This window comes from Vicugna pacos, chromosome 16 (assembly GCF_048564905.1).
Source record: "Vicugna pacos chromosome 16, VicPac4, whole genome shotgun sequence".
NCBI classification, from domain to species: Eukaryota; Metazoa; Chordata; class Mammalia; order Artiodactyla; family Camelidae; genus Vicugna; species Vicugna pacos.
The window spans coordinates 47,354,603-47,381,041 of NC_133002.1; the positions used below are offsets into that span (position 1 = coordinate 47,354,603).

General features: G+C 52.0%; 4 protein-coding genes across 8 annotated transcripts; 1 reads left to right on the forward strand and 3 right to left on the reverse strand.

The window, feature by feature from the left end:
* Positions 1-15: 15 nt before the first annotated feature.
* Positions 16-6,169, forward strand: PSMC3IP (PSMC3 interacting protein). Of its 3 annotated transcripts, XM_006199222.3 has the most exons (8): positions 16-1,069; positions 1,161-1,261; positions 1,455-1,544; positions 4,354-4,465; positions 4,911-5,056; positions 5,166-5,219; positions 5,353-5,412; positions 5,493-6,169. In XM_006199222.3, exons 1-8 carry the CDS (start codon positions 1,036-1,038, stop codon positions 5,547-5,549), a joined length of 654 nt encoding a protein of 217 aa, XP_006199284.1. In that variant the 5' UTR covers positions 16-1,035; the 3' UTR covers positions 5,550-6,169. The 3 variants fall into 3 exon arrangements, with proteins under 3 accessions (XP_006199284.1, XP_031541385.1, XP_072795408.1); XM_031685525.2 differs by having other exon boundaries at positions 5,353-6,169; XM_072939307.1 differs by lacking the exon at positions 5,166-5,219.
* On the reverse strand, positions 5,758-12,708 carry MLX (MAX dimerization protein MLX). 3 transcript variants are annotated; one of them, XM_006199220.4, is made up of 8 exons: positions 12,570-12,701; positions 12,007-12,043; positions 11,426-11,515; positions 11,045-11,151; positions 10,687-10,786; positions 10,386-10,485; positions 9,844-10,045; positions 5,758-6,933 (listed from the first exon to the last, which is right to left on the reverse strand). In XM_006199220.4, the coding sequence occupies exons 1-8, from the start codon at positions 12,609-12,611 to the stop codon at positions 6,877-6,879; spliced, it is 735 nt and encodes a 244-aa protein (XP_006199282.1). In that variant the 5' UTR covers positions 12,612-12,701; the 3' UTR covers positions 5,758-6,876. The 3 variants fall into 3 exon arrangements, with proteins under 3 accessions (XP_006199282.1, XP_006199281.3, XP_006199283.3); XM_006199219.4 differs by having other exon boundaries at positions 12,408-12,651; XM_006199221.4 differs by lacking the exon at positions 11,426-11,515 and having other exon boundaries at positions 12,570-12,708.
* Positions 12,709-13,393: 685 nt separating this feature from the next.
* Positions 13,394-17,545, reverse strand: COASY (Coenzyme A synthase). The gene is made up of 10 exons (XM_006199224.4): positions 17,434-17,545; positions 16,332-17,039; positions 15,517-15,731; positions 15,133-15,264; positions 14,806-14,995; positions 14,657-14,721; positions 14,390-14,474; positions 14,113-14,210; positions 13,879-14,025; positions 13,394-13,780 (listed from the first exon to the last, which is right to left on the reverse strand). The coding sequence occupies exons 2-10, from the start codon at positions 17,026-17,028 to the stop codon at positions 13,721-13,723; spliced, it is 1,689 nt and encodes a 562-aa protein (XP_006199286.1). The 5' UTR covers positions 17,029-17,039; positions 17,434-17,545; the 3' UTR covers positions 13,394-13,720.
* A 6,746-nt stretch (positions 17,546-24,291) lies between these two features.
* On the reverse strand, positions 24,292-26,296 carry HSD17B1 (hydroxysteroid 17-beta dehydrogenase 1). The gene is made up of 6 exons (XM_072940072.1): positions 26,189-26,296; positions 25,905-26,072; positions 25,580-25,759; positions 25,327-25,420; positions 24,693-24,870; positions 24,292-24,603 (listed from the first exon to the last, which is right to left on the reverse strand). Exons 1-6 carry the CDS (start codon positions 26,283-26,285, stop codon positions 24,346-24,348), a joined length of 975 nt encoding a protein of 324 aa, XP_072796173.1. The 5' UTR covers positions 26,286-26,296; the 3' UTR covers positions 24,292-24,345.
* Between the last annotated feature and the right edge of the window lie 143 nt (positions 26,297-26,439).

The window sequence follows — 26,439 nt, forward strand, 5'->3', positions numbered from 1 at the left end:
CTCTGTTTTTCCTTTGTTGGTCAGAACAGTCATCATGGTGTGAGGCCACTTCCCCTCCCCAGGAAAGCTCAGACGTGCGTATAACTGGCACTCCTGGCTGCATCAAGCCTGCAGCTCCATCATTTTCAATTATATTGTCCCCTAAACACGTGAAGACAAGTACTGGTTTCAAAGGCTAGTGAGGTTTTAGGTAAGAGGTTTTAAAAAGTAGCACCATGCCTCTCTGGATTGTTTGAGGGGCAGGAACAGCTGCTCTTTGGCCTTCGGCTGACCTCAAAAACTAGAAATACTTATTTCAGGTTTTGTCCCATTGGCCACTGTGGGCAGGAGTGGAAAGCACCTGCCAGGTGTTGCCATAAGATTGTCTCAGCCAAAAGGAAACTTTTCTGCAAACTTTGTGGCTTAAGAGCAGCCCACTCCCGACCCTCCCTTCAACTACGGCATGTGTTGAGCGCCCCCTGTGTGCTAAGCTCGGTAACGGGCAATTAAGGGCCTCGTTATTCTTTCCAAGGCGCTTACGCGTTGTACTGGGTTTTCACAACCCCCTCCTGAAAGCACCTGTTCCTGTTTAACAAATGTTAAGACTAACCGACAGAAAGCCTCGGGCCATTGGACAGAACACGTCTCTGTGGGTAACTGGCCCTGTGACCTTGAGCAAGTCGCTTGCCCAGCAGATGATGCTGCTGGATTTCTTCCCGTTCGAACACTCGGCCTAGCTCAAGGTCACGAGTGCTCAGCGCCCGCTGAAACTGGGTACCGAAACTTCAAGGCATGATTCCCTACAGTCTTGTTCTGAGGCGGGAAGGGAGAGGTTCGAAGCGCGCCCCAAACCCCGCAACAGAGACCCGGGCCCGATCCGGGTTCCCTAGCTCGTGGCGGACGTGAACTACGGTGCCCGGGGAGGTCCGCTCCCCTCCTTGCCAAGGTTTCTCTCCGCCAATCACCGCTTGAGGCCCGCCCTGCGCCTCGCCGGAAGGCGACGTTGCCCGAGCAACTGCAACTTCCGGTTTTCAGAGTCTGGCGGCGGGAAAGGCCATGAGTAAAGGCCGGGCGGAAGCCGCGGCGGGAGGTAACGGGGCCGTGGGCGCGGGGAGACTCGGTAGGAGGGAGGACAGGGGTCGGTTGAGGGCCCCCCCACCTGCCTTGTCTCTCTCGGTTAGCCCCCGGGATCTTGCTGAGGTACCTGCAGGAGCAGAACCGGCCCTACAGCGCTCAGGATGTGTTCGGGAACCTGCAGCGGGAACACGGACTGGGCAAGGCGGTGAGGACCCTCTCCTGGGATTCCCCACTTTGGGACCCCCTCCAGTCAGCCCGGGCTCCTGGCCTCTCGAGGCTTCCATTCTAACCTTGAGTTTTTAAGGCTCTTTTAAGGTTCTGCCCCCATCACTGTTGAGATTCCTCCGCTCGGGCCCCAAGTCACTCCCCCGACGGCTCCGTCCCCTTCCCTCTGCCAGGCGGTGGTGAAGGCTCTAGAGCAGCTGGCCCAACAAGGCAAGATCAAAGAGAAGACGTATGGCAAGCAGAAGATATACTTTGCGGACCAGGTGAGGGAAACCTGTGCAGATTAGCACCTGTGTGACAGCACGGCATTAGGTGGATCCGTCCCTAGTATGAACTTTCTTTGGGAGAATTGAGGCATCCCGTGGAATTCACCATTGAAAGGGCCCGAGCCAAACTTGAATTCTAAGTATGTACTCCCCTTACTGTGATCCAAACTTCATGAGATTTCCAGACTTGAAATATGATAGATTTACAATAGAAATATGACAGAAGATCCCAAATTGTTGCTATCGAGACCCATTTACACTTGGAAGTTATTTCGAATCATCTAGATGAGAACCACCATCTGCCAAATTATTTTCCTTCTGTCTCCTACGCCCTCCATAAACACACATTAACTTTGTGTATCTCCGGCCCAGACCTCCACTTGGATGCCTTTCAGACCCTTCAGAATCAGTATTGCCAAAGCAGAATAGCTCATCTCTTCCCCTAAACTGGCTCCTCTTGCATTCTTTTCCCTTGTGGTATCACTCTTTCCCCAGGCCAGAGACTGAGGAGTTGTTCTTAATTTCCCTTACTTCACATACCTAGTCAGCCATCAAGTCCGGCTGTTTCTCCCATTCTTGACTGTCCTCTCCTTTCCATATGTCACTGCTCTAGTTCAGGTGTTCCTCATCTATTGCAGTAGCCTCCTAACTGATCTCCTGGCCTTGTCAAACACATCTTAAACATTGAAGCCAGAATGATCTATGTACATGCAAATCTAGCCTTGCCGTTTCCCTACTGAAAACTCTGGTGCTCCCTAGAACAGATAAAAAGTACCTGGAGATTTGGCCCCAGCTTGCCTCTAGCCTCCTCATCCTTATTATTTCTCCACCCATCAATATTAGACCATTTAGATGTGTTTTACTCTTGTGTCCTTTGCCCATTGTGTTTCCTCTGCTCAGAGGTTTTTTTCTTTTTAATATATTTTACAATATCACATTAAAAAAATTTGTTTTGAGGGAAGTAATTAGGTTTATTTACTTAATGGAGGTTCTGGGGATTGAACCCAGGATCTCCTGCATGCTAAGCATGCACCCTACCAATTGAGCTATACCCTCCCCACTACAATGTCACATTTTAAAAATTGAAGTATAGTTGATGTACAATATTATGTTACAGGTATACAATATAGTGATTCACAAATTTTTAAAGGTTATATTCCATTTATAGTTACAATAAAATATTGGTTATATTCCCCATGTTGTACAATAAATCCTTATAGCTTATTTTATACCTGATAGTTTGTACCTCTTAATCCTCCACCTCCATCTTGTCCCTACCCCTTCCCTCTCCCCTGGTACCCACTAGTTACTTCTCTACATCTGACTTTCTTTTCTGTTATATTCACTAGTTTGTTGTATTTTAGATTCCACATGTAAGTGATATCTTACAGTATTTCTTTCTCTGACTTACTCTTTTAGCACAATGCCCTCCAAGTCCATCCATGCTGTACACCAGAAACTAGTACATTTTAAATCAACTGTGTTTCAATTAAAAAGCAAACAACCAGCCAATCCACTTAAAATATATCTGCCCAGAGTTTTTGAGTCCTTTCTTCCTCTTTGCCCAGCTAACTCTTATTTAATCCCTTAGGATTTCAATAATTGCCTTCCTCAGGCACTTACCTCTTTTGAGGCATACTCATTATTTTCTTTACTTATGTCCCTTATGAAACTGAAGCTCTTTCTAGGGCAGACCCCATTTCTCATTCATCCTTTTTTTTTTTTTGGAGGGGAGAGGTAATTAGGTTTATTTATCTTTAGAGGCAGTACTGGGGATTGAACCCAGGACCTTGTGCATGCTAAGCATGCGCTCTACTGCTTGAGCTATACTGTCCCCCCTCATTCATCTTCCTTTACTCAGCCCCGCTACAGGATCTAAACATCCCAGAGACATCAAGTCCTCGGAGATATTAAATCCTCATTTAACCACCATAAGGCTAATTTTCCTAAAATAGGTTTCACTATGTTATTCTACTGCTGATCCCTTAAAGGAGAAGTTGGCAGATTTTTTTTTTTCTGCAAAAGGCCAGGCATACATTTTCATGTTTTGCAGGCCAGATGGTCTCTTGTCCCAGCTACACAAGTGTCACAAGTACTCAAGCCCGCCATTGTAGAGCAGAAGCAGCCATAGGCAATATGTAAATGAATGGATGTGGCTATGTTTCAGTTAATTTTTTTCAAACACATGCATCTGGCAGGATTTGGCCTGCAGGCTGTAGTTTGCTGCCTTCTGCTCTAAAGGTTTCCCTCCCCTGAATGTAGAATCCAGACTGCCCGGGCTGGCATTCCAGCTTTCCATCCTGCTTCCCATTGCCAACTGACAAGACCTCACTGAGCCCCAGCACAGGCCTTTTCTAGCCACTAGTCTCATGGGAGGGGCTCCTCAGACTTTCACTGGAGTCCCTCATCTAAATGCCCCCCACCGTGCCTCTGCACTTGTCCAGAGTCTTCCTGTTGTGGAAACCTGTAATTAGGCATCATCACCTTGACAAAAATCTTTACTCCTTCAGCCCAGTGAGTGGTTTTACCAGCAAACTGAAAGATATTTCTGTCCTATTCAGTATCCCGCCAACCTAGAAGCCCCTTGAGGACAAGCATCAGGTTTCAACTTGTTCTTTTACAGCTTTTTGTTGGGACCAGTACTAAACTGAATGATTTCTCAAAAGTACCCTCCCACTATTTTCCCAGGCCCTCTGGAGAGTTGGGGAGTCCCAGATTGAATGAATGTGAATGTTGCCTTCCCAGATGTGGGCTCCCATCCTGTGTGTCTTACCAGTCTGCTTGTTTTTCCTTTTGTCTCTGGCAGGACCAGTTTGACATGGTCAGTGATGTTGACCTCCAAGGCCTGGATGCCAAAATCGTGGCCCTCACTGCTAACGTGCAGAGCTTGCAGCAGAGCTGCCGCCACATGGAGGCTGGTAGGACTGGGCAGCCCCTGGGACGGTGCCCCTAGTGTCAGGGTCAGGCCAGAGGTCAGGACTACTAAGTTAAGGATCTGTTGATTGCAGAGTTGTCTTTAATTAAAATAAATGTCTAACAGCCAATGGCTTTTGAAGAGAAATAGGCAAGACATGCATTTGCCTCCCCCACTATGATTGTCAGTATACGGTTCCCACACTTCACATCCCTTATTCCTGTTTCTTTAGCTGGCTACAGCTTACAGTCTGCTCAACTTCGTACCTCCCCCTGCCCCCATTTGTAGATGGAGAAAGAAAGAAAACTAGAATGAACAAATAATTCTGTAAGCCTTAATTTCCAGAATATGGGATGCATTCTGGACCCTGTGTCTAGAACCCAGAGCAAAGTATATGCCCGGTCACCTACCTCAGGGTGGCAAGTGACCTCAGGGAGGTGTGGTTTCAGAGCTGAAGGAGTTAACTAGTGCCTTGACCACACCGGAGATGCAGAAAGAGATCCAGGAGTTGAAGAAAGAATGTGCTGGCTACACTGAGAGACTGAGGAACATTAAAGCAGCCACCAACCATGTGACTCCAGAAGAGAAAGAGCAGGTGGGTTGGGAGGGAGGGGTAGCAGGGAGGGCTGCCTGTGCAGGCCCACAGTGAAGATGAGTGCTGCTGTAGGGCTGAGGGGGTCAGAGGAATCTGTTTCCCCGTCTAGGTGTACAGAGAGAGACAGAGGTACTGCAAGGAGTGGCGGAAGCGGAAGAGGATGGTGAGTGCATGGGAGCTACAGGCAGGCCCAGGAAAATGGCAGCCACCAGGGAAACAGCTGTCCCCTATCACAGATCTGTCAGGCAGTGCCGAGTACTTCCCATCTGAAAAGGGGCGGTTTTGTTTCTTGGCAGGCAACAGAGCTGTCTGATGCAATCCTTGAAGGATACCCTAAGAGCAAGAAGCAGTTCTTTGTAAGTGGTGTTCTTCCTTCCTTGCTCCCCTGGGGCCTTCATCCAGGGAGGTCTCATTTGCTTGTCTCGCTGCCCCACAGGAGGAAGTCGGGATAGAGACAGATGAAGATCATAATGTCATGCTCCCAGACCCCTGAGAGGCCCTCCAGCAGGACTGGGAACAGAGGTGCCCTGGGCTGGCCGCCTTGTTTAGGTCAGCTTTCTTGTTTCCTGCTGCTGTCCTCCTTTGAGCATACACCAGAGTGCTGTGTGGAGGGAGGGGGTGCTGGTGGCCCCGAGGGGATGGTCACACTCATCATTCACATTTTGACTGCTTGAGCTTAACACTTAGACTTGAAACAATGCTAAAGGAAAGCATTTAGCAATATTTATTGTAATATAATTTGATATAAAAATATTTAATTTCCTCTGGATAATCAAACCTCCTGGATATCAAACCTGAGGAAGGCAAAAGGGAGGTTGGGGGACAAGGGCAGAGAGAGAGGCTACCATGCATGGTATTCAAGGAGCTCAGGGCCTCACCCAGGACTCTCTTGGGCTCTAAACCCCAGGAGATCTTTAGAGTATCTTTCTACCCCTCTTCACCCCAGCCCAAATCCTGGGAGAAATGCAGGCAGCACTGAGATGGTGGGGACCCAGATACACTTGACAAAAATGCTGAGAGTGGTCTTGAGGCCTGTTAATTTTCCAAAATTGTAACTAACTTTAGCAAAATTGCATTGTTGGTGTTTAAAAAAATAAAAACATTTAATATGTAGTGCTGTGCCACTCGGCTTTGCTGTGCAGTGCTACTGCCTGTGGGGACAGAGAGGGCAGGCGTAGGGGGTAGTCTGCTTCCCTCTACTGCCCAGAGTAGAAAAGAAGGGGAGGCAGTGGAGTAGGAGATGAGGGCAGGAACCTGGCAGCCCTACCCTGAGCTGGCCAGCGAAAGCTCTGGCCTCACCTTGGGCTGACCAGGCAACCCTAGCCTAGGCATGAGGCACCCTTTCACCCTTCATGACTATGGGGAGTATCTCCTCTTACTCCTTTCTTCCGAACCACCTACTGCCCAAATGGCCAAATTTGGGCTAAATGTTGCCCGAGAGACCAAAACAGGCAGGCAGTAGTTGCCATATATGAGCAGAAATCTGAGGCTTAGAAAAAGGGGAGAAGCCAGGAGCTCTTTGGGTTGCCCAGAGCAGACACCCATCCCAAGGACTTTTATGAGGAGAGGGGAAGACTAGGTAGGTTTGAGATCTATGGTCAATATAATAAATTAATCAAAGCTTTCATAATAAAAACACCACAGCCCCATTGAAGATGGGGTTGCGGTGGGGTCAGTGGGAGCTGGGGAGCCAAATACCAAGGAGAAAGCAGCTGACTGGTGTATGGTGTCACAGTCCAGTCGCATAAGCCCAGTGGCTCCACGGCCAAGTAGGAGACTCAAGGCCTCTTGTTGGCTGTTCTGCAGGTTCCAAGAGCCGGTCAGTAAAGCTGGTTCTTCAATTGGTGCAGGACGCCAATCACAATCTCCCGTAGGGTCTGGCGGGGGCAGCAGAGGAAGAGAGAGATGATGCTCAGGGCATGGAGCTGCTCAGTGACACCTGCCCAGGCCAGGTGTGCTCTTTAGGTGACAGTTAAAAAAAGAAGCCTCTGGGAAGCACTGATGTCTACAGCTTACTTTGCAATGCCCCTAGAACAGGATGGAGTCAGGGATGGAGAGATGCACAGCTACGTGATAAAGCAAATACAAAAAAGGTATTGTGAGAATTTAGGTGTTGGGGGGGATATGAGTGTTCACTGTAAAATTCTCTTAATGCTGCAGTATGTTTAAAGTGTTTTATAATAAAAAAGTTGGAAAGGAACAAGAAAAGGATGATCAGGAATAAGAAAAAGATGCCCACTCCGGCCACTTTTATTCAACAGTTTTAGAAGTCTTAGCCACAGCCGCCAGAGAAGAAAAGGCAACAAAAGGAATCCGAATTGGAAAGGAAGAAGTAAAACTCACTGTTTGCAGGTGATGTGATACTATACATAGAAAATCCTAAAGATGGCACCAGAAAAGTGTTGGAGCCTAATCAGTGAATTTGGTAAAGTTGCAGGATACAAAGTTAATACACAGAAACCTGCTGCATTTCTATACATGAACAATGAAGTATCAGAGATAAAGGAACAGTCCCATTTAACACGGCATTAAAAAGAATAAAAAACGAAGGAATAAACCTACCTAAGGAAGAAAAAGTCCTGTACTCCAAAAACTGTAAGATACTGATGAAACAGTATGACACAAAGGGATGGAAAGATACACTGTGTTCTTAGATTGGAAGAATTAACATTGTTAAAATGACCATACTACCCAAGGTTATCTACAGATTCAATGCAATCCCATTCAAAATTCCAATGGTATTTTTTTCACAGAACTAGAACAAATCATTTACAAATTTGTATGGGAACACAAAAGATCCTGAGTAGCCAAAACAATCTTTAAGAAAAGCAAAGCTGGAGGAATCACAGTCCCTGGCTTCAGACTACACTACAAAGCTACAGTAATCAAAACAGTATGGTACTGGTGCAAAAATGAAGACACACAGATCAATGGAACAGGATAGCAAGCCCACAAGTAAAAACCATGCACTTATGGTCAATTAATCTATGACAAAAGAGGCAAGAATATGCAATGGAGAAAAGCCAGTCTCCTCAAAAAATAGTGCTGGGAAAACTGGACAGCCACATGTAAAAGAATGAAATTAGAACACTCTAACATCACATACAAAAATAAACTCAAAATTGATTAAAGACCTAAATGTTAAGCCTGGATACTATAAAACTCCTAGAGGAAACCTAGCCAGAACACCCTTTGACATAAGTCACAGCAGAATTTTTTGGAACCATCTCCTAAGGTAAAGGGAGTAAGAGCAAAAATAAACAAATGGGACCTAATTAAACTTAAAAGCTTTTGCACAGCAAAGGAAACTGTCAACAAAACAAAAAGACAACCTACTGAATGGAAGGAAATATTTACAAATAATATTAGCAATAAGGGATTAATATCCAACATATATAAACAGCTTATATAACTCAACATCAAGAAAAAAACTTGATTTAAAAAATAGGCAGAAGAACTGAATAGACATTTTTCCAGAGAAAATACAGATGGCCAACAAGCACGTGAAAAGATGATGCTCAACATCATTAATCATCAGGGAAACTGAAATCAAAACCACAAGGAGATACCACCTCACACCTATCAAAATATCATCAAAAAGAACATAAATAAATGTTGGCGAGGATGTGGAGAAATGGCACACTTGTACACTGTTGGTGGGAGTGTAAATTGGTGCAGCCACTGTGGAAAATAGCATGGAGATCTCTCAAAAAACTAAAAACAGAGTTACCATATGGTCCAGCAATTCCATCCTGTGTATATATCCGAAAAAAAACAACAAAAACACTAATTCTAAATGATACATGTATCCCAACATTCCTATCAGCATTATTTACAATTGCCAAGATACGGAAGCAATCTAGGTGTCCATCAACAGACAAATGGATAAAGATGCAGTATGCACACACACAGACACTGTAACACCAGTCAGCCATCAAAAGGAACGAAATTTGCCATTTGCAGCAACATGGATGGACTTGCAGGACATAATGCTAAGTGGCAGACAAAGAAAGACAAACACTGTATGATTTTACTTACATGTGGAATCTAAAAAATACAACAAACTAGTGAATATAACAAAAAAGAAGCAGACTCACAGATACAGAGAATAAACTAGTGGTTACCAGCAGGGGAGGAGGGGTGACATAGAGGTGGAGAAGTGGGAGGTACAAACTACTGAGTGCAAGACACGCCACAGGGATGTATTGTACAACACAGGGAATATAGCCAATATTTTGTAATTACTGTAAATGGAGTGTAACCTTTAAAAATTATATTTAGAAAAATGTTAGGAAACAAAAAATCTCAGCTACAAGTCTCAGAAAAAGTAACCAGGCCTCAAAAGCAGAAGACTCAGTGCAACCATTAACACACCCTCTATCACAAATAATCAGAAACCTGGAGGAAAAGTCCTTTAGCGAGCCTGTGGTTAGGGGCCAGGAATCTTTCAACAAACCCCAAGTAAGTCTGCTGCAAGTGATCAGAGCTTACAAGCTGGGCAAACGAGGAGGGCCTGAGGTGGTCATGATGCTAAACAAAGGCCAAGAGCCAGGCCTTACATGAGTGAGTGCTCAAACCATTCTTGCCAAATGAAACCTTAACAGGAAAATCTGGGTTAGAAAGCAAAGAGGGAAACAAGAATACAGACTTGTAGAAATACCCTCAAGAAACCTAAAAGCTGCTGCCCTATCTCTGAACAAACAATGGCTTGGGCCACTTTGCCTGAGGGGAGAGGGAAGACCCCCCCCCACACACACCCTAACCCTGTGCCCGCTGCTGCCCCATACCTGAGGCTTACAGTGCTCCTCTATCCAGCTGAAGACACAAGCCGACAGCTCCTGGAAGCTGGCCACGGAGATGGAGGCATTGAAGGACTGGAAGAGGGAGTCCATGATGCCTTGAAACACGTTGAACTTAACCTGGTCAGAGACCTGGTCCTCCCCCTCATGGGGGTTGTCCTGGTGTGCCTTCACAATCTGCTCATAGTTCCTGAAAGCAAGCAAGCCAGGGCTAAGGGGCCGCAGCAGCTCTACTGGCCCAGGAGGAGTAACAGCCTTACTCGTACTCCCTGGGGAAGGGGATTCCCAGAGATGTAGGTACTTGGTCTGAAGTGGTGACCCACCCTCTCCAACCTTCCTTTCATTAACCCAACAAGCATTTCCAGAGTATCTGCAATATTTGGAGGCAGAGTCCTGCCTCTTAAGTGGCCACCTGGGGGAGTGGCAGTATTATTTGATGTGGCCTTTGAACAAAGGGGAGGGTGTGAACTGAGGTTGGCCCCACAGTCCCCTCAGAAGCACTGGTTCCCCCAGCCCAGCATCCCCCTTACACTTTCATGATCTTTAGGGCCATGACGTCCTTGCGTAGTGTGGACACCTCCTCCTCCTGCTTTTTCTTCTCCTTATGCAAAAACTGGATGTAGTCAATGGCTGGGGTGGAGGTGGGAAGAGTGGGTAAGCACAGAGGAAGACTTAACCAGAAGGACAAAGCTTATTTTGTTTCTCTGTACCCCAGACCCCACATCTCCCATTACAGCCACCCCACCAGGGCCAGGCTGAAAGCAAGTATAAGGTGCCAGCCTTCTCACAGCCCCCTGGGCTCCAACCCCTCCAGTGCTCTCCTGGCCATACTCTTCTGCAGAACGATGGCCTTGCTGAGCTTTTGGGAGCCAATGGAGAAGTCCTGCTGCTGGCAGGTGGGGACGATGGTCTGGAGGTCATCATAGCCTCTCTGTGGAGAGAGCAGGGGAAACAGAGGTTCCTTAACTGAGGATTAAGGCAAATGGACGCAAAGCTTCCACGACACCAAGTTCTATGCTCACACACTCAAAGGGGCCAGCAGGGAAGGAGGGAGACAGATGTTTATGTCCAGGGCCTAGACTAGCTGCCCCCAAGCCTGCTTGGGACTGCCTGACAGGGTCAGGGCAGAGTGGACCTGAAGTGCGCAGGGCCTCCCTGTGCTGCCTGAGGTGCAGGCCTCCCCAGTCACCTTGATGGCATCCCTCCTCTTCTGCTCTGCCTGCGTGTGTGCTCGCCGCCGCCGGTCCTTGTAGGACTCCTTGTAAGATTCCTGGTGGTAATCGCTGTCCTCGTCGTCTACCCTCGGAGTTAGGAGCAGGAAGAGGTCATTCTGGGGTCCTGTGGGGCCCAGCTAGCCCACTTTTCCCAGCTGGTTTGAAGAACCTCGTACCCATGGATGGCAGATGAATACAAGAACCTAATAATCTAGATGAGGTGAAAGATGGAGACCCTGCATCTAGCACTAGGGCTCCAGCGCCCCCATGTGGATGGCTGGAACTGCCCTGCCTAGGAAAGATCCTAGAACGATGGCATAGTTGGTCCCCCAGGTTAGGAGGATGTTGCTGCCTACCTGTGTTGGGGACAGAAGAGGCACTGGTGGAACCGATGCTATTAGCTCTGGACACTACACTCCCCTTGCGGGTGCTTTCTACAAAAAGCCCTGAAAAAGAGAGGCCCCAATCACTAAGAGGTAGTTTCAGGGAGAGGAGAAGAGGGCACTGCTAGGCTCTCGGACATCTGTAGGCACAATGGCTTCCTAAGCCTTAAATGCTGACTTCTCCCCTCAACCCAAAAGCCAGCCAAACTGGGCACCCACTTCCTGTCGTCCCATGCCACAATACTCTCGTCCCTAGTGTCTACACTGCTCCACGGGCCTGCAGTTATACCTCCTGGCTCACAAAGTGGCATCTGGACGTGATGATGGTGAGTGGCCAGCTGTCACTACTACCATCACTTCCCTGCTCCAGGGCAGAGAGAACTAGGTGTCACCCTTTGATGCTTCCTGCCCTGTCCTCCAGCTTGCTGCTCAGAACCGCTCAGCTCAGGGACAGTGGACTGCTCAGGTGTGGCTGGCAAGGCCACGCTGGTCTATAAGGCTGAAGTGGGAGTGTCCCTCCCTCCAGAGCCGAAGACGGTGGGGGAGGCACTCACCGGGGTCCAGGCTGTTGTCGCTGTAGGCATACTCCACCTGCGGCACCGAGCAAGGGAGAAGCTCGTCAGACCTCTGGCCCTGCGCGGGGGGTGTACACACACACACACACACCACACACACACACCACACCACACCCACACCACCCACACCACACACACACACACACCACACACACACACCACACCCACACACCACCACCACCACCCCCACACCACACACACACCCACACCACACACACACCTGGGATGCGCGGGCTATTGCAGGATTTCCCCAGAGCCAAGACTGGCTAGGCCGCAGGAGCGCTGACCCTCGGCAGGATGCCGTCCGCTCCCTCCACCCCCGCAACCCCCCAGCCCCATCCCCTCACACCCGCGCGCACACGCCTCAGTTGTCTTCCCACCTTGGCACATGCCGGGTGAGAGCTGTCTTCTCTGCAGCCCCGGGGCCCGGAGAGCGGGGGGAGCTCTAGGGACTGCAGGGAGTCCCCTCGTCTTCCGGACCCCCTACGTGCACGAGCCCGACCCGCCCTCCCCTCGCCGGCGTGCGCGCCCACGGGGCTTGCCTTGACCCAGGGGTCCTCTGGAGAGGCGCCCGGCTCCGTCATCTCCGACCCACCGAACCGGAAACCTGCCCGCGGGCGGGCCCCCTGCGGTGAGGAAGAGGCAAGGCGCACCCACGTGATCCAAACCCACCAACCCGCGGTCCAGAGGCGGAGGGCGGGGCGGAGTACTGCGCTTGCGCGGACCGAAGGCCACTCAATATCCCCGCCCCCAGCCGGTGGAGAGGGGTCCGGCAGGGCGTCACCGCTGTCAGCGGCGGTCTTGGGGCCGTTCTCCGCGTCCATCCTCGCCCTTTCTCAGGGTTGGTGTCCCTGCCGTTGCCACATGAAGCACATTTCGTGAAACGTGTATCTCAAAAGGCTTGCCTGCAGTGTCGCAGATAGTTGCGCGCACGCGCACTGCCGGCTGGCTGCCGGGGCGAGTTTCCCGGACTTGAGTCCTGGCCACCCTGTCCGATCCTGCGGGGCTGCAAGCTCTGTGAGGCCAGAGGCCCAGCGTGGCTTGTTGAAGGCTGCTCCTCCAACACCTCGCCCAGAGTCTGGCAGGATACTTGTGGAACAACGCTTTCAAAGAGCCTGTTAGCCAAGTTATTCTACTTTGTAGATAAGGAAACTGAGGTACCTGTAAAGTCCAGAACTTGTCCAGAAGCACACAGCTAGTCAGTAGGGCCAACGCTGGCCTCAGTCTGACTAGCATGGCAAAAGCCATACTCTTAGCCACTGCACCCCCGGCTTCCAGCTTAGGCCTGAGCCCTGTACTTGGGGCTCAAGGGTCGCAAAGATAACCAGAGGTACTGGAGCAGGAAGCAGACACCATACAGGCAGGACCTGGTAACATTCACCTTTAATTTTGTTACAAGCTTCAGTGTTTGCCCTGGCCCCAGCCCACCATGGGTACCACAGACCTGTGAAGAGTGAGGATGGAACACCAGGGGAGGCCTGCTCCTCCCAGAGCCACATCGTCAGTGTCGGTCAAACACCAGCAAGCCGGGTAGTCTTCTGTGTCCAGCAGGCCCAGCCCTGCCCTGTCCTGCTTAGCTCAGAGCCCTCTAGGCTCAAGCTAGGGTGAGCTTCAAGGCCCCCATCTGTCCTCACTGCTGGATCTCTTTTCCACTTCAGGGGCCAATGTGGCCCCACAGAGAACTCATTGTCAGTCATGGGCCTGATGGTGTCTCAGAGATGCGCTTCTGCAGGAGGGCCCAGGCTTTCTCCACCTTTGGGGCAGGCCAGAACGTTGGGAAGAAAAGAGGACAGGATCAGGCAGGTGCTCCCTGGAGACTCCCCACAACCCAGCCTTTCCCAGGGCTCTAACCTGGCGCTGGGTGACTTGTGGCTCCCATAGGGTGCTCAGCACCACATGGCTCTGGTCCACAAGCTCCTGCCCACTCATCTGGCTCTGCAGCCGGCTTTGAGCCGCAGCCTCACTCAGGCCATCCCTCTCCACAATGCGTCGGATAGCCTGGGCAGACAAGGTATTTGTCAGCCCACTGGCTCAGAGCTAGATGTGGTCTGTAGTGGGGGTGGTATGGGGGTGGGGTCCAGATACCTCAGTCTCAGGGATGACAACGGTCCACACCTCATGCACCATGTTCTGCCAGCCGGCTTCAAGCAACATGGCAGCATCAATCACGCACACATGCTTTCCTGTGCAGAGACCCCAGTCACTGCCAGCAGCCCCCTACCACTTGCTACCAGTCAGAGGGTTAAGGAAACATAGTCCCAGGGAAAGTGCATGGTCTGGCCTGGTTTGGGGTAGAGAAGCTCCTGGGGGAGAATCTGCTTAACTGTTGCCCAGGGCTGCTCTCCTCATCTTCTCCACTTACCCTCAGCCACAGCCTGATCCATCTCCTCCCTGGCCAGCTTTGCGATAACCGGCCACATAATGTCAGTGAGTATCTTCAGCTGCTTCTGAGGAGGGGAACAACAGGGGTGGGCAGACTTTACCTTCCTTCAGAGATGGAGCCAGCCCGAGGAGGTACTTGGGAACAGGAGTGGAAACTGGGATTCCGGGCCAGACTAGAGAGATCCGCTGGGTCCCAACCTCTGGGTCTAGCGGCAGCTGCAGAGCCCTTGGAGAGGTGTGTGTTTACCTTGTTCCCGAACACCCGGCTGCCTAGGACCTTCCTGTTGATAATGCCATCTTTATGGAGAATATCTGGATGACAGAGACAGAGGACTAGGTAAGGGGGCCAGGTCATCTCCTCACTTCAGGCCACCTCCAGCCTTCCCATGTAATTACCTGTTCCAAAAGCTTCCACAACCGGCTGGTAGGCAGGACCGCCCGGGGCATAGGCCCGATGGCCCAGGTGGTCACTGTCGATGACATAGGCCCCCAGGCCCTTTAGCCGCTGAGCTATTGAGCTCTTCCCAGAGCCACTGATGCCCGTCAGCCCAATCACGTAGAGACCTGGGGGGAGCTCTGGCCTCTTCTAGGGGTAGATAAGAGGGAGCACAGTTACTAGGGTCCCCAGACTCAGGCTTGAGGCTGAACCCTTCAGTCTCTCCTCTCCAGCATCCCCGGCCCACCCACACCGGTGGGTGGAGGGGGTGAGAAAGGCGGGCTTACATGCGGAGGCCGGAGCAGGTTTCCCAGCATCTGTTGGCGGAAGCTGGAGGAGCTGACTTTGTCCTCTTCGTTTTCCTTGCTGTTTAGGTCCTTCAGCAGCTGGATCTGGTACAAGGTGAGCTCCTCCAGGTCCTGAGGTAAGGAAGAGTGAGGAGAGGGAAGGAGGGGTGAGACGAAGCTAGACAAACCTGTTGCCTTACCCTTCCCTGCCTACCCCAGAGGTAGGGCTTGCCTCTGAGGGCAGGCTGGGAACCAGTTCCAACTTGCCTCTTCCCACCACTTTGAGCCCCTCTTCCCTCCTCTGGGGTCATGGTACTTCCAACAGCCCCCAATGGCCTTCCCCGTCCCCATCCACTCCCTCTACCAGTCTCCCTCAGGGGTTACATTCTCAAGGCGGAAGCGGTTGACGGCCATCCCCCCACGATAGGTCTCCTCGCTGACCACCAGGAACTCCAGAGAGGGGTCAGAGCCAGCGGGCCCATAGGGGTCCAGCAGGGGGATGATATCGAAAGCCAAGGAGGGCTTGATGTCCACCAGGAACTCACTCAGATGTTCCACGCGTTCTGAGTAGGGTTGGAGCAGCTCAGGGAGCACCTTGCCTGGGGAAGGAGCCCAGAAAAACAGTGAGATCTTTTTACTGGGGAGGAAGAGTGTGGGCCAGTTGGGGGAAGAGTGTCCCTAAGCATCCTATCTCCAGAGGGGAGGTAGGGGCAGGGAGAAAGGGGTAAGCTGGGAAGTCGTCTGTGACGGGGGAGCTGTGAGGAGGAGGCAGCAGGCACAATAGTCCTACAAGGGCTGGTACGTGTGCAGAGAATTAGCAGTGCCAGTAGGCATCAGAGTCAGATGGAGAATTCCAAGAACCATGCCATCCACAAGGCCCCTCTTACGGTCTCTGGCACTGTAATCTGCAATTTATTCATCCATTTATTCCCAGGAACTCAAACTTTAGGATTGACCATGTGGAGAACTTGTTAAAAGTGCAGATTCCTTGGCTCCACATTTGGGGGATTTTGATTGAGTGGTGACTAGACCACACACCTAGAAAGCTGCATTTCTTATTTTAACAAAATTCCCTTAGCACTAAGGGAGTGCCAGGCACTGTGACATTTGGGAGGGGTGGGAAGTAATGCACGGCCCCACCCTTCCTCAGTCTTGGCCTGGGGGAGGGTTAAGATTGCCCTAATCAGAGTCCCACTCACTCTTCAACAAGTCTTTGTCTGCTACTCCCACCACAAGCTGCTCCTGGGCCAGAATGCACGCGACACTGAGTAACACTTTGTGGGCATTGTGCAGGCGGTCAAAGGTGCCACCTACAGCCCCGCGGTGGTAGCCACGCACCGGCTGCTTTGCAGACCTGGCCACGGGGGAGGTTGGCCTGATGGCGGAGGGTAAGGGGACATCCAGGGACTCCACGGGCAGTACTGCAGGCCCATAATCAGGGTAGAGCAGAACCGAAGACAGCTGCGGACAACAGCTGTAACAGCTGGTGGCATAACGCTCTAGCTGTTGCTTAACCGGGTTATACTGGCTTCCATCCAGGGTCTGGAAGTCAGTCAGCACCACTTCCGGCGGGTGGGCCAGGTTCTGGACTGAGCTGGGCTGGGGAGGCAGAAAGCTCTTGGTTCGGATATTGGTCAGCAGAACTCTGACGTCCAGGTGCCTGTGGACGTCGGCACCAGCGTAGAGGTGCGTGATGAAATCGATGACTTCAAACGTGGCCTGCACCGGGCTGGACTGGGGCTGAGCTGAGCCCTCCAGGCTCATGCCCGGCTGCAAGTGTACATAGAGCGTGTGATTCACCAGCCGGGCTGCCGAGGTCAGGATGGAAGCCAGGCGAGGGGTCAGGGAGGCCAGCGGTCTCGTCAGCACCAGGAGGCCCGACCGGAAAACGGCCATGCTGCCCAGGCCTGCAGACAGTCAGGGAGAGGAGGCGAGGGTGACTGTGTGGCACGAGGCGAAAGCAGAAGACTGTAAGGGGATTCGGACCCAAGACAGGGGACCTGGAGCAGGGACGGGATGTCAGTGCGGATCGAGAAGAACCCGGGGGAAGAGACAGGGCCTGGTAATTGGCGCCTCTGGGCTGTGCTCTAAGTCTCGGTTTTATCATTTCTCAGATGGAGCAGTGAATTCGCTGAACTGAATCAAAATCCTGGGTAGGGGAAACTGGACAGGAGCCCCTAAGCCATAGGACTGGGGATCCAGAAATCCTGGGCACTCTTGCTGAGCGGCAGCAAGATGTTCAAGGAATCGGAGGAGGGGACTAAAGGGGGACGGTCAGGCTCGGGTCGGTCTCCTACTTACTGAGACCTCCCGGCTTTGGTTCCGCTTGTACCACGGCGGAGGCTTCTCCGGCTGCGACCCGTTAACACTAGTTCCGGAGCTGCGACTCCGAACTACGGAACCCGAGAAAGGGCAAAAATCTCAACTTCGCGTCGGGGAGGGATTCTCGCGAGATTCTTCATGGGGTGGGGCGCGTGTCGCTGATGCGAAAGAGTCGAGACTTAAGAGACGCGTTAGAACTATTTTCAGACCGCACCCTGACTGGGATTGGGCGGAGTACGGGAAGGCCCGTTTCGCGGATTCCCTTCAGATTCTGAGAAAAGAGATCCAGGTCTCCTAGGAAACAGTGGCAAAGGCAGAACTAACACCTGACTTTCCTTCTTAATAAATCATGGGGACGGAGAGAGGTTATAGAGTAGCCCTTAAATTAGGACTCGGCGTCCCCAGAGCCCTCCTGGCGCTCTCCCAGTTTAGGATCCTTCTGTGGGAGGTCACAGGACAACTCTGTCCGTGTCCCCATTTCACAGATGGAGAAATTGAGATCCTGTATGTTCCAAGGGCATGCAGGGAGGTAGGGACAGAGGCCATGTGTCGTGGCTCCTGTGCAGTGCTCTCCACATCACCCAGAACCAGTGATACACCGGTTTTTCGGAGAGACGAGGAGAGGGAGAGCTCTGCGTGTGAACTCAGTAGACCTGGCAGAAGATAGGGGTGAGGATGGGAGACACTGGCAAGGGTTTACGGTGAGGCTAATAAGTGCTGGAGAGGATGGCATTGTAGTCTCAGAAGGGAGCGAAGCCCGGTTGCCATCAGGAAATATTTCAGGTAAATTGTCCATGGAGATCCCGAAAGAGAGGGGAACAAGATTCCAATAATATGCTGTGGTGTGTTTTCCTAACTAAATGAATACTCACTTTTATACTTAATGTTGTGGTCTTGTTGTATTCCTAAAGAGGTCTCCCTAAAATGTATAAGCCTCTGGCCCCACAGAACCTGGATCTGGCCCTGAAGTTAAGGATGGAAGAGTTTTAGTGCCACAAAGTCCTTGAGACCAGGCTTCTTGCAGAGACATCTCAAATTGGGCTTTAAAGAGAGGACCCATTTTGAAGAAGCAAACTGCAAAGGCTGTCGGGAAATTCCCTGAAACATCTGGACACACAGTCTCATATGCCCACAGAGTCACTACTAGAGGAGGTCATTTAGAGGACATAACCACCAGTTGGCTCTTGAGCTGGACATGGGCAGTTGGAGGCTCTTCGCCGTTCCCCTGTCCTTGGAACGTAGCCTGCCCACAATTCCCACAGTGGGAGCTGTTTCGAGGACACAGCCTTAGCAGGAAGGGTATACCTCAGTGGTAGAATTCATGCCTAGCATGCACAAGGTCCTGGGTTCAATCTCCAGTACTTCCATTTAAAAATAATGATAAATAAACAAACCTAATTCCTGTGCTCCCCCAACCCCACCAAAAAAAAAAAAAAAAAAAAGGACAGCCTTGAGAGCAATATGTTGTTGAGACCAACTGGCCGGCATACATGACTGAACCTATTTAAGGGCTCTATAGATACTTGAAGATTCTGGTGGGCAGGCTGGTGCAGAGATCTACTCGTCTTGCGGCTGCCAAGGACAAGCTTCATATGTAAATTTTCTTGCTTATTGAACCTGCCACCTGCTAATCTGGAGTAGTGGCCTCTTAATTCAGTCTCTCTTTGCCCTCTGTGTACAGGGCCAGTTTACCAACCAAAAGTTGGCCAACTGGCTAGAAGACTGAAGAAATGGGCCTTGGGAAAGAGGCACTTACATGGGAAACCCTGGGCAACGCAGGCTGGTCTAATGCACTGGTTCGCGCACAGTGTGCCGTGGCAGAGATGGGAGATGAATGTCTGCAAAGCTGGCTGGTCGCTGCTGTGGGCAGGTCACTGGCCACTGATGCCCAATTAGAGGCTGAAACTCAAGTTAGAAAGTCAGAAGATGAGCTGAGATTAGAGAAGAACATGCGATGTCCCCTGCTCCACTAACTTTGGGGCTGGCAGGCGAGGTGGGAAAGCAGGATGAGTTGGAGACCTTACCATGCCATTTTGCAAAACTAGGAGGTCACAGACTGTCTTGGTCACAAGACCAAGCACTTGTGACAAAGCCTGAATGGATGGTAAGTGGTGGAATCCCTGGGAAAATGAGGAGAGGGAAGAGGAGGGTGTTATGGTGATTGATGGTGAAATAGACAAAGCCCCCCATGCCATCGGATCCCTGATACAAAGGAAAGCAAAAACCCAGCAACAGCGACCCCAACCAGCAGGTCAACCCCCAATTCATGAAACGTTCATGGTGACAGAATAAACATCCACTGAGATCCTTGATACTGCTCCCAAATTCCAGCAAAAGGCCAGGGAAAGTACCCAAGCATGGTTAGTGTAGCTATGGGATGAGGGCAGGAGGGTGGCACTTCTGACTGGGCAGGAGGCAGAGAAAATGAGCAACATCACTACACAGCTTGTCCTCCTGTAGCATTTGCATAGGACTTGGGGGTTCAAAGTCCTCACTCCCTTATAGATTGGATTGTTCTAGCCTGCAGGAAGGCTTGGCCCAATGCGGGGGTCTCCCTGGGCATGTAGGACCCTGGAAATCTATAGAGGAAGTAAAACAACTTCTTAGGGAGTTGAGGCTTAGACAGGCCATTTGTGCCCCTGTCTTTGAAGGCCCTGATCAGGCCACATTCACTGCAGGAATGAAAGCCAGGATAATCCAGTCCACTCCCATCACCTGGTACCAGAGGCCAATATCCATGCCAGGCACAGTCACGGGACACAAAATTTCTGATGTTGGGCAATCCATTGGTGATTTGGAGGAAACCAACAAATCCTGGCCTGCGGGAGAGACCCAAGACAGAGAGGGAGTTGGAGAACCCAAAGGGCTCTCCCAAAGGGCTGTAAAAGATTTGGTAAAAGTAATCTGGAAGCAAATATGTTTTGACCTCATTGCTTCCAGGACCCCACTAGAAAAGATAAACCAGCAATCCGGCACCGTGTTGGTCGGCCTGTAGAAAGCTTTAAAACTCGAACAACAATTTAGAACTGCCCCACCTGCCCCTATCATCCCTGATGGCCCTCCTGCTCCAGCAGAGACCTCAGGGATACAGTCCTTTTCAGGGTGGGTGCTTCCCACCCATTCAGGTATAGGATGCAGGCCAAGATTGCCTCCAGGTGGGAACTATTGCGGGCAATCACAGGCCTCGTGTTGAGCTCACTACTCGCTGATCTTCCAGAAATTAACAAAAGGTGGCAGCTCTGGTGGGCACTGGAGCCCGATGGACTCTAGTACATGGTCACCCTCAGAGGTTTTCTGGCACCCTTGGCACCACTGAATTATGGAGGGTAAGTGGTTATAGTAAGGAAGGTCCTTTTGACACAGCAAATTGATTGTTCTCCCTGCCCCCCAACACCCCAAGAATATGAGGTTTTTATCACTCCAATACCAGAGAACGTATTGGGTATCAACATCCTAGAAGATCAAAAACTCTGCAAACCTCTGTCGGTGAGTTCTGCCTCCTAGTTAAGTAATCAAAGCAGTGATGGGGGAAACATCAACTGGGAATAAGTCTGCCACCCCTGGGGAAGAGCGGTAACTGTCAAACAATGTGAATTGCCTGGGTGGATGGGGCTTAAGGGAAGAGAAGAAACTACCCCAGGACTGTAGTGAGTGGGAATTGCCCACAGTGCTTTTAACAGCCCGGTATGGCTGTAGAAAAAGCCAGATGACTCATGGACTAGGGAGAACTGAACAAAGTCGCACCCCCATGCCTGTGGCTGTGCCCAGAGATGCCACAATCTTTGATGCCTTGGCTGCTGTCCTAGGAATGTACCTTGCCGTACTGGGTTTAGCAAATTCTTTCTTCACTATACACCTGGCCACTGAGTCACAAGATCAATTTGCCTTCATGTGGGACGGGCAACAATGGACCTTTCAAGTCCTTCCCTAACGCTATCTGTGCAGTCCCACTGCACGCCATGGGATGGGAGCCCGAGACCTGTCCCTGTTCTCCTTCCCCACATCAGTAAGATGGGCCTGTTACACTGATGCTGTAATGTTGACATGTGAAGACTTGTCTCTGCTGCAGGACAGTCTGCAGGCTTTGCTGGAACATCTGTGAGGGAGAGGTTGAGTGGCAAACCCTCAGAAAATTCCAGGCCCAGGCACCACCGTAAGGTTTTTGGGAGTCATTTGCTGGGGTAAGACACACATTGTCACAGAAGCTATGATTGATAAGGTACAAGCCTCTCCAGCCGCTAAGAATGTGAAAGAGAAGCAAGCCTTTGGAGGACTGAGGCTTTGGAGGACTTTATTCCCACCTGGCACAGTGCGCCCACCCCTGACAAGGCCTGGTAAAGAGGGGGCACATGTGGGATGGGGGATCAGAGCAGCAAGCCACCCTTGAGAAGACGAAATACTAATGAAGCAGATCAAAGCTCTGGACATCTCCCAAGTGGGGCTACCATTTGAGTTAGATGTGTCTGTGACTACAGAATAGATGGGTTGGGCATGGTGGCAGAGACAGCAGAAGGAGAGAGGACCCCTAGGATTTTAGTCCTAGCTCCAGAAGGGGATAGAAACCTGATTTACCCCCAGAGCTCCCAGTAGTGTGCATAGCACTCCACCAGGTAGAGCCTCTCTCGAAGGAACAGCATTTCATGATAGGAAATTCCTTTCCTATCAAGGGATGGGTTGAGTACATGTTCTATCAGCCCACCTCTGCCATTGTTCAACCCCCTCGTTGAATAAGTGGCCTATTTACAACAGAGGGGCACCCTGTCTGCCAGCCCACTACCTCTAGAATTTCAAGTGCTAATAGGCCCTGAAGACTATGTAGATCTCCAAATGCCCCCGCCTCTATACCTGTGGTGGGCCCTGCTGCCTGTGGAGAGGCAGGGGTAGGGTGGAGCAGGCAGTGGATCCCCGATGATGCCTTGTGTACAGATGAGTGTAGTTGGGGCAACTGACCCACATGGACTGCAGTTGCTATTCTGCCCAACACTGACACCATCTGGATGGAAACAGGAACAAACTGCAGCAGCCAGTGGGCTGAGCTGAGAACCATTTGGCTGATCATCATCACTCATGAGCCTAGCTGTTACCCCTTTGCGCTAACAGTTGGGCTGTTCTAAAGGGATTAATCTTATGGCTTAAACAAGGGGAGGTGGAGGGATAGATGATCATAAATAAGCCCTTTGTAGGGTCAAGATGTGTGAAAAGACATTTGAGTTTGTCTCCAAGAGTCTGAGGCAGTCCTCACTGTCTTCCACATCCTGGCTCACAGGGTGCGACATTACCTGGCCATCAGGAAGCTGATACGCTAGCCTGGGTACAAGCCCTAGCAACTGACACTTGAGTAGATACAGCAGATTGGGTGCATAGAAAGAGCAGCCAATGTGGAGCCCAGGTTGGATAGTGGGTTGCCAAGGATGCCTGATTGCCCTTGAAATACAGTGACTTGTTTAATGCAGAACCTATGAGTTCTAAACAGTGCCCAAGGCAACTGCCAAAGGAGTCTAGGGGCACCCATCAGCATTCCCAACCAGTGAGAGATTAGATGTTGAAACATACTGGGAATGGAACGTGCATCATTAAAGGAGGGGAGAAGGTGGGAGTCCTGGTCTGGAATATCCTGCCTCCTGTCCATCTCCTCATGCCTGACAGTGCTGCCTCCCCAGAAACATGTGTGGTAGGCACAAGCAGGTCAAGTTCCTAAAGCTGCCACCTCCTCTCCTCAAGGCCAGGTGGGCACGTTCTGTTTTCCACTACTACAATCATTTGGCCACTGTCTTTGTTCCTTCCATTGGCCTGGAGGATGTTATAGCACACACAGATGCCCTTACTAACTACACCTTGCAAGCCTTAAATGATAACGAACAAAGCCTGTCCTCAGGTCCCTAATGCAAAAGCTGCCCTCCAATAGAGGATGCCCTTGGACATTATTACTGTCTTGCAAAGGCCAGTGTTGTGTGTTCATACCTGACGAGTCAGCTAATGTATTTTCTTTATTAAGTCCCCTCAAGGGGCACCACTACCGCTTTTCTCTGCCTGCAACCTCCCCACATAGTCTGTACCTCCACTGCTCCTCCAGCACCCAACCTTAAAGGAAGTTAGAAGGAGATTGGCTCTGCAACTCCAGCTCCTTCCACTAGCTTCCCCTTCCAGAAGGAGGCCAGAAAACTGGACAGATTCGTCAGGCCTGGAGCCTCAGCTAGCCCTCCTGGTGAGAGGCAGCTCCCGGGCTGCACCTCTCCTGCTGAATGTTATCTAGGGCAGGGGGCAAGGCTGGGGGTGAGTGGGGCTGTCTCCTTTTGGCTCATTTAGCCTTGTTTCCTCTTTACACATCTGACTTCCCTTTGGGAACACAATTACAATAGTAATACCACCAGTAGTAATAATAATAGCTTGTGCCTGCTATTAAGACTTCTATACTAGCTCTTCTGGGCATTATCTCAATTAATCCTCATCATACTCTATGACAGGAATTATATCCATTGTACAGATAAGAAAACCGACTCTGAAAGGGGAAGGACATTGCCTAAGGTCCTGTGACTCGTGGGAGCCAAGTCACAAGCCGACTCTCCCCACACCCAAGTCCGCCTAACTCCTACTGCTGCAGACGCCCCTCTAGAATCCAGGGGCCACTCTTGTGTCTGCCCTGAGGGGGACTTGAGACGTGACCCTGGGCTAGCTCCTTCCCTCTCTCGGCCTTGGTTTCCGCAGGTATAACCCGGGCTAACACGATCTTTCCTGATCACCCACCCTCTGCGCACTCCAGTGCAGTGCAGTCAGGAGCCCCTTTCCACCCCTCAAAACCGCACACCCCTCGGAGCCGCAAAGGAGAGCGCGGGAGACTGCGACGGACCAAGCCTTTATTGCGGGGCCGCGAGAGGAGCGCCTAGTTCAGGCTCAGCGTTTTCCGGCTCCAGCCTCCACCCCAGCGCAGTCGGAGCTCCCGGCGTTGTCGGAGCCCCCGGCGCCATCCGAGCCCCCGGCGCCGTCCGAGCCCCCCGCGCCATCCGAGTCCCCGAACACTGCGTGGTGCGCGGCGGCGACGTAGCTGCAGCCGCTGGGGTCGGAGAAGCGCAGCTGTATCAGAGGCAGGAAAAGCTCGGTGGTGAAGTAGCGCAGGGACGGGCGCGGGGCGCGCAACGCCTGGAGGAAGACCTGGGGAGGCGGGAAGAAGCGTGCTTGCGGGGGCTGGGTGGGGAGACCCTAGCGCAGACCCCGCTCCCGCAGCTCTGCCCGTCGCTCACCTCGATCACTTCCTCCGGGTCCTGCGCCGCCTCAAGAAACATCTGTTCGCAGTGACGCAGGTAACGGGAGAAGAGGTCGCGGGTCTCGGCGTCCGCGTGGTCCAGTACCCCGCCTAAGCCGCCCTCCAGCTTCTCGGAGAAGGCGGTGTGCACCGGGCCGCACTCGATGAGGCTCAAGCTGCGGGCCGGAGAGCTGCGAGTGGGCAGGGGGCGGATGGGAGCCCGGGCGGGAGGGCGGCTAAGCGCAGGGAGCCGGCGCTTAGGATAACGGGAGCGTTGGAACGTGGTTTACTGCCCGAAAAGCGCCACCACATCTCCTGAAGGGTGTGAAAGTGGCTCTGATGTCAGAATGCCAACCTGGCTGGATCACTTACAGCTGTGTGGCCTTGGGCCAATCACCAAACCTCTCTGGGCCTGAGCTGCCCAATAACAATACATACACCTCACCCGGAGGCCGGAGGGTGGAGTGAGAGGACGCGCACCAAGCACCTAGTACTGTGATTGGCGCACAACAAACGGGAGCCGCACTAGGGAGGGGCCAGGGAGAACGCCTGAGAGCCGCTCCAACCAGATAAGGTGCTGGGGTTCCCAAAGTCGGGGCTCAGAGAGTCCCGGGGGCGGGGCGGTGACTCACTGGATCCCGAAGGCCTGCAGCAGAATCGCCAGACTCTCGCACAAACCTTCTACTGCGAACTTGCTGGCGCAGTAAACGGCGTTGAAGGGAAGCGCTTGGAGGGGAGAGGAGGCTGTGAGGCGCGTCCCGGAGGAGATGTGCTGGGAGCCCCAGGCGCCCGCAGCGGTCTCACCACGCTTTTTATTAGACCCCCGGCCTCTCCCGCTGAGCCTCGCCTCCTGCGCGCCTCTGGCCCCAGCCTCTTTGCACTCACCCATCAACCCTCCCATGCTCCCGGTCACCAATATGCGTCCCGAGCGGCGCCGCTTCATGTCTGGCAGGAAGGCCTGCAGCATCCGCACGGTCCCTTTCAGGTTCACGTCCAGCACAGAGTCTACGGCGTCAGCCTTGTGTACCTCCAGCGGCCCCATCAGGCCCCGGCCTGCATTACACACTGCGGAGAGAGAGACCCCCACGTCGCCCGCCTCACACACGGCCCCCCGCCCCGCCTCTCCCCTCGTGCCCCCTGGGCCTCGGGACATCTTGGTTTGGACACAGGGTGAGGAACGCTTCTGCATATATTTTGCGGGGATGCTCACCTAGCACGTCCACGCGGCCCTCGGCCACGCGTGCCCGGGCAGCGGCTATGGAATCTGCGTTCCTCACGTCTAGCTGCAACGTCTCCAGGGAGCCCGGGGGGCACCCTCGGGACCGGGCAGCCTCCCACAGTGGGCCCTGTGTTGTCAGGTCCCTCAGCGTGGCATACACTGGAGGTTCAGAGAGAGGAGGAGGCTCTGAATTCTGGGCTTACGACTATCTAGGCTCCCTTGGACCAGCAGCTGCTCCCTTCTCTCCACACCACCCTCTCCTTCCTCTCATGTACCTTTGAAGCTCTGGGACGGGTCTGACGCCAAACGCAGGGCCAGGTGTAGGCCAATGCCAGAGGAACAGCCAGTGATGAACACCACGGTGCGCTCCATGCAGATGTGCATAGGGAGAGGCACCAGGAATGCTGGGCTCTGGTCTCTGGGATGTATATCACCTGCTTTGCCCCTCCCCTCCCCTCTGGGGTCCCCACCCTTTGTTATGTCTACAACACAATCTCAAGGCTGAGCCCTCCCTTGGGTCACTGGC

Bases quoted from the DNA above. Each gene is read 5' to 3' on its own strand.
- PSMC3IP (XM_031685525.2), top strand. From the start codon at position 1,036: ATGAGTAAAGGCCGGGCGGAAGCCGCGGCGGGAG. The intron at 1,262-1,454 runs GTGAGGACCCTC...TCCCTCTGCCAG, and splicing joins AACACGGACTGGGCAAGGCG to GCGGTGGTGAAGGCTCTAGA. The intron at 5,220-5,352 runs GTGAGTGCATGG...GTTTCTTGGCAG, and splicing joins GGCGGAAGCGGAAGAGGATG to GCAACAGAGCTGTCTGATGC.
- MLX (XM_006199219.4), bottom strand. From the start codon at position 12,611: ATGACGGAGCCGGGCGCCTCTCCAGAGGACCCCTGGGTCAAGGCAAGC. The intron at 12,044-12,407 runs GTGGGAAGACAA...TCGGTGCCGCAG, and splicing joins CTCACCCGGCATGTGCCAAG to GTGGAGTATGCCTACAGCGA. The intron at 6,934-9,843 runs GTATGGGGCAGC...TGCCCCCGCCAG, and splicing joins AGGAGCACTGTAAGCCTCAG to ACCCTACGGGAGATTGTGAT.
- COASY (XM_006199224.4), bottom strand. From the start codon at position 17,028: ATGGCCGTTTTCCGGTCGGGCCTCCTGGTGCTGACGAGACCGCTGGCC. The intron at 14,722-14,805 runs GTAATTACATGG...TCTGTCATCCAG, and splicing joins TGTGGAAGCTTTTGGAACAG to ATATTCTCCATAAAGATGGC. The intron at 14,026-14,112 runs GTATCTGGACCC...TTGTCTGCCCAG, and splicing joins TTGTCATCCCTGAGACTGAG to GCTATCCGACGCATTGTGGA.
- HSD17B1 (XM_072940072.1), bottom strand. From the start codon at position 26,285: ATGGAGCGCACCGTGGTGTTCATCACTGGCTGTTCCTCTGGCATTGGC. The intron at 26,073-26,188 runs GTACATGAGAGG...CTGAACCTCCAG, and splicing joins CCCGTCCCAGAGCTTCAAAG to TGTATGCCACGCTGAGGGAC. The intron at 24,871-25,326 runs GTGAGTCACCGC...TCCGGCCCGCAG, and splicing joins CTGCAGGCCTTCGGGATCCA to CTTGAGCCTCATCGAGTGCG.